This window comes from Danio rerio, chromosome 12 (genome assembly GCF_052040795.2).
Source record: "Danio rerio strain M-AB ecotype USA chromosome 12, GRCz13ab, whole genome shotgun sequence".
Lineage (NCBI taxonomy): Eukaryota > Metazoa > Chordata > Actinopteri > Cypriniformes > Danionidae > Danio > Danio rerio.
Genome location: NC_141032.1, coordinates 51,706,501 through 51,712,500, shown reverse-complemented (window position 1 = coordinate 51,712,500; position 6,000 = coordinate 51,706,501). Strand labels below are relative to the sequence as shown.

The following is a 6,000-nucleotide window of genomic DNA, read 5'->3' as shown; positions in this document are numbered from 1 at the left end:
AGCCTTTATTACAGCTCATCTCCAGCAGGGCAGCATTCTCACCTTTAACTGTTGCGCTTCACAATAGCTGCGTTTCCATACAGAGATGCTGATTAGATTCACACACAAAAATTTATCAGAGAGTACAAGAAAACATGGAGAGCAACATGAATGACACAAAGACCCTCACACACACACACACACACACATTTATATCTGCACACCAACATTAATGACACAAAGACCCTCACACACACATTTATATCTGCACACCAACATTAATGACACAAAGACCCTCACACACACATTTATATCTGCACACCAACATTAATGACACAAAGACCCTCACACACACATTTATATCTGCACACCAACATTAATGACACAAAGACCCTCACCCACACACACATTTACATCTGCAGACCAACATTAATGAAACAAAGACCCTCACACACACATTTATATCTGCAGACCAACAATAATGACACAAACACCCTCACCCACACACACATTAACATCTGCAGACCAACATTAATGAAACAAAGACCCTCACACACACATTTATATCTGCAGACCAACAATAATGACACAAACACCCTCACCCACACACACATTAACATCTGCAGACCAACATTAATGACACAAACCCCTCTACACACACACACACACACACACACACCCTCACACACACACATTTATCGGTCAAATCATCTGATCAGCACAAACTGAGGCGCAGACACTGATGAAGCGCAGTCGCACACACTACAGCTGTTTACTGCAGAGTTTATGCACATTTATTATTATCAGAGGAAATGTTTAACCTACTCAGTTGTGTGCAACTTTCTTATCTTATGTGCATTTTCTAAATTTATGCACAACTTTTTGATGCAATAATCCAAAATGCACACAAGTAGGTGGATCTAAACAAAGCTTGTGTTTTTCCATCATGTCGGTAGTCAGCTGACCTACTGTGGACTCAATCAGGAGCCTATATTTTAACTGAAGCCCCACTGAAAACAGCCCAGAGCAAAGAAACACATGAGCGAGAGAGAGGAAATGTTCAGACAAGGTGATCAACTACGCTAAAAAAGCCAACAACAGACCCCCAGCAAGCTTTATATCGATGTCCAACACACATCTCTAACTGCTCTAATTGATCTGCAACGCTCCATTAAACTCTAAATGACTCGATCTTTCAGTCAGATAACATTACTCACATGTGTTTCTGTGTCATCCAATCAGATTCCTGGAACAAGGCTTTCAAGGTAATGTTATTTGATCCAGCTTTAAGCTGCATTATTTTATAGACACCAGCTATTCCTGGCTTACGGCTCAATCTCTGCACGTCTGAGGAGCTTTTTTGGCCATCTTGAAAACATCTGTAATAGATTTACTGTACGGCGCTTCACTGAGACATTTACACAACTCTACTAGCCATGTTTTCTGTAAGGAGACACTACAGGATTTGTCTGACCAGACAAAGACAAAACAAACACACACACATACACACACACACACACACACACACATTGGTATATGGGTTAAATGTCTGTTCTTTGCCTGAATGTCAACAAACTAAACTATGGTTTGGCTTTGGTTTAAACTATTGGTTTTGACTTTAGTTTGGTAAAACTACACAAAATAGGTCAAATTGAAGTGTTCATGTGCCGTTTTACCAGTGTTTATGTATAGTTTTGCCAATGGTTGTGCAGTTTTACCAGTGTTTGTGTAGTCTTATCAGTGTTTGTGTGTTGTTTTACCAGTGTTTATGTGTAGTTTTGCCCATAGTTGTGTGTTTGTGTGCTGTTTTACCCGTGTTTGTGTAAGTTTACCAGAGTTTGTGTGCTGTTTTACCAGTGTTTATGTGTAGTTTTGCACATGATTGTGTAGTTTTACCAGTCTTTGTGTGCTGTTTTATCCATGTTTATGCTGTTTTATTTGTGTTCGTGTGTCGTTTTGCCCATGTTTGTATAGATTCACCAGTGTGTGTGTAGTTTTGCCCATGTTTATGTAGTTTTACCTATGTTTGTGTAGTTTTAACAGTGTTTGTGTGTAGTTTTACATATGCCTGTGTGTAATTTTGCCCATGTTTATGCTGTTTTATCTGTGTTTGTGTGTAATTTTGCCCATTTTTGTACAGTTTCACCAGTGAGTGTTTGTGTAATTTTGCCAGTTTGTGTGTAGTTTTACACGTTTGTGTTGATTTACCAGTGTTTGTGTGCTGTTTTACCCATGTTTTTATACAATTTTGCCCATGTTTATGCTGTTTTTCTGTTTGTGTGTAGTTTTACCTATGTTTGTGTGTGGTTTTACCCATGTTTGTGTAGTTTTACCCATGTTTGTATGCGGTTTTGCCCATGTTTATGCTGTTTTATCTGTGTTTGTGTGTAGTTTTACCCATGTTTGTGTAGTTTTACCAATGTTTGTGTGCTGTTTTACCCACGTTTGTGTAGTTTTACCAATGTTTGTATGTAGTTTTCCCCATGTTTATGCTGGTTTACCCATGTTTGTGTAATTTTCCCAGTGTGTGTTGCATTACCTGTGTTTGTGCTATTATACTTAACTCTGTGTGTAGTTTTATTCACGTTTGTATAGTTTTATCTAGTTTATATAGTTTAACCCATGACTGCTCTTAGTTTCACCAGTGTTTGTGCTGTTACTCGGGTCTCTGTGTAAATTAGTTGGCCCAGTGTTTGCACCATTTTACTCATGTCTGAGTAGTTTTATCCGTGGCTCTGTAGTTTTTCATGGTTTTGTAGTTTTCCCGTGGTTGTGATTAATTTTATCAGTGTTTGCGCAACTTTACTCGACTCTCTGTGTAGTTTTCCCCGTGTTTGTGTAGTTTTCCCCAGTGTGTGTGTGTTGTGTTACCCGTGTTGTGCTGCTGGTTGTCCCCCGGCTGTGCTTTCTCCAGAGCCCAACAGAGCTCCTGAAAGCGCTGTTGGTTCTGGTTCTGGTCCTGGTCCTCCAGCAGAGTGTGTATCAGCCGCCGGATCTTCTCCCGCCCGCCGCCGCCGCTCCGCCGGATCTCCGCGCGCTCGGCCGCACTCAGACACCCGCGCTCGGCCAGCAGCTCCAGCAGCCGCTCCACATCTGTGCCGGACTCCGGGAACTTCTGCTGCCACTGCTCCAGCAGCTCTCTGTGCTTGGCCTCCATCGCTAAACATCCATAAAAAGCGAAAAGTTTCTGAAGTAGTCCAAGTGAAAGAAACAAGTAGCCATATTTGCGACTTTAGGACACTCCAACGGTTTTCTTCTCCTCCTCCTTCTCCTTCTGTGGAGTCTCACATCTTTGTCAGCTCTTTCTGTCCGACTGTTTTAACTGCACTGTGACAGCGCTCGTAACTTTAGCTCGCTTTCGAACATCTTTGATTAACTATAAAGTTTTGACAGTTTATCAGCGATGTAAAATCCGTGACTCCAGCGATCTGAGGCGCGGCGGAGCTCCGCCATGACTCCACAACTCCGCAGCTGCTCTCATCTGCCAATCAAAAGCCAGGAGTGGGAGGGGGGAATGATGAAGGGCGGGGATATGTGCTGCCAATCAAACCGGTTTAACTAGAGGGCAACGAGAAAAGGCGGGGCAGCTATGTGCCACTCAAACCAATTAAAAGGGAGTGGATCACACGGGGGCGGGGCTTCACATCAAACACACCTAGGCGTTCACTTGCGATTATTGATTTACAGACGAGTACAAAGTCAGATTTGTTTTGTTTGTGAATATGATTTAGCGGGAATTGTCAGCGTGTGGTGATGATGTCATCTCCTAATATCTCTTAAAATTGACTTCAACATAAAAACATATTCAAAAAAGTGTTTTTCGTGATGTTAAATGTGTCAAATTCTCATTAAACATATACATTATAAATGTTGAGTATTGTAAAACATATGAGACTTAAACATTTTAACAAGTATTTAAATAGGGTAAAATATATACAAAAAGTGCATGTAAATTCTATAATGGAGATCTCAAATCCACATATCTACTAATAATTCATTTATTTATTTTCTTTTTAGCTTAGTCGCTTTGTTTATCAGAGGTCACCACAGCGGAATGAACCGACAACTTATCCAACACATGTTTTACATAGCGGATGCCCTTGCAGCTGCAATCCAGTACTGGAAAGCACACTCATACACTACGGTCAATTTAATTTTTTTCAAACACTTTCATATTAGTGAAAAATATTACTGAAAATAATAAACTGAATAAATATAGATTTGCACACATTCACACAATTAAATAAACAGAATCAACGATCGGCTGAAAATCTGCAGAAGTCTACGTGATTCCATGTGGGTCTAGCTATTAGATCAAGGAAATGTGAGTGAGGGATTTTGCAATAGAAAAGACTAACAGGACACAGAACAACTGACACAGATTAATGTAATATATTCAATAACTAAATAAACAAGCAGTGGTACACCCTCTCAAACCTCAAATGAAGTATTTTTATTAGAACAGACAGGACTATATTAGACAATAGCAAAAAATGTCTGATGCATATGTAACCCCACTGCTCCTACACCACCCGACCTGCTCCGAGCCAGGATTGAACCAGCGACCTTCTGCATGGAATTCAGTTGTTCTAACAAGGAGGCTAAAGTCCATGACCCCTAGTACCTGTTGCTAGAGCATGTTTAGAGGTCAAAGGAGTGAGGTTTACCTGCACAGCACCTACTAGCTGGCCGTTACACATAAAATAGTTTGGAAAATTGTATAATATTTTAGATTGTTATTATTTGGAATTTTAATTTTACGTAGAGATTTCTTCTGTATTTTTTGTTATTTTATTTATTTATTTATTAAGTTTCACTCTTTTATTTAAGTTTTAGTCATTTTAGTTAATCAAACTATAATTTCTGAAAATTAAAATTAGATCAAATAAAAATGTAAATTTAAAGATTATTTATTTTATTTTATTGATATGTTTTGTAAATTATAATAAGCTTAATATGAATTTACAAATGGTATTCAGATGCTGCTGAAAATGGGTGGCACGGTGGCTCAGTGGTTAACACTGTGGTCTCACAGCAAGAAGCTCTCTGGTTCGAGTCTCAGCTGGGTCAGTTGGTGTTTCTGTGTGGAGTTTGCATGTTCTCCCCGTGTTGGCGTGGGTTTCCTCCGGGTGCTCCGGTTACAGTCCAAACACATGCGCTGAACTGATCAACTAAACTGTAACTAGTTAATGAGTGTGTGTGTGAATGAGTGTATATGGGTGTTTCCCAGTACTGGGTTGCAGATGAAAGGGCATCCGCTGTGTAAAACATATGCTGGAATAGTTGGTGGTTCATTCCACTGTGGTGACCCCTGATTAGTAATCTACTGAGCAACATTTCTAGGAAGGTCTTCATTCTTCTGCTGGTTTCCATGTCATCTGAATAGTGTGTAGTGCTTAAGCTCCTGCTGTGTGTGTGTCAGTCGTGTGTGATTTGAGGATTTGTTGTCAGCGGTTATAAACGCTGAGGCAGATCAGCGGCTCTTAATCTTCATCAGACAAACAAACCCTCAAAAAAAGACTAAAAATACATACGGCTGATCACAGATGGCTTTCAGAAGTGTGTCAGACAAACACACAGATGATGCCTGTGAGAGAGCAGCGCGCACACACACACATATACACTCACACACACACACACACACACATCTCACAACCATGCACAAAAACAGCCACACATATAAACACACAACTGCCATACAAATACACTCCCCCCCCACACACACACACACACACTTACACAAACAAATATACACTCACAAACATAACCACATGCAGAAACACACAAAAACACGCACAAACCAAACACATTCACAACCAAATGCACGCACACACACGCACACACACACACACACACACACACACATGCATCCACAGTTATATAAGGCCAGAGGTCATGAGCGCTGAGCCTTTTATCCAATCAGAGGTCTGCATTCTCATCAGCATCAGAGCATCACTTTACCTTTAGCAGCAAAGCTGTGTGTGTGTGTGTGTGTGTGTGTGTGTGTCGATTAATGGAGAA

The 6,000-nt window shown here is 40.4% G+C and overlaps 1 protein-coding gene across 8 annotated transcripts in view; it reads right to left on the bottom strand.

The window, feature by feature from the left end:
- The window catches only part of dlg5b.1 (discs, large homolog 5b (Drosophila), tandem duplicate 1), a 48,893-nt gene extending 45,431 nt beyond the window's left edge, over positions 1-3,462 (bottom strand). For all 8 annotated transcript variants that reach the window (XR_015504786.1, XR_015504787.1, XR_015504788.1 and 5 more), the window contains exon 1: positions 2,851-3,462. Coding sequence is in view for 4 of the 8 variants with exons in the window: in XM_087277129.1 (XP_087133255.1) it covers positions 2,851-3,136 (286 nt within the window). In the remaining 4 variants the exon portion in view is untranslated. The remainder of the gene's footprint in view (positions 1-2,850) is intronic.
- Between the last annotated feature and the right edge of the window lie 2,538 nt (positions 3,463-6,000).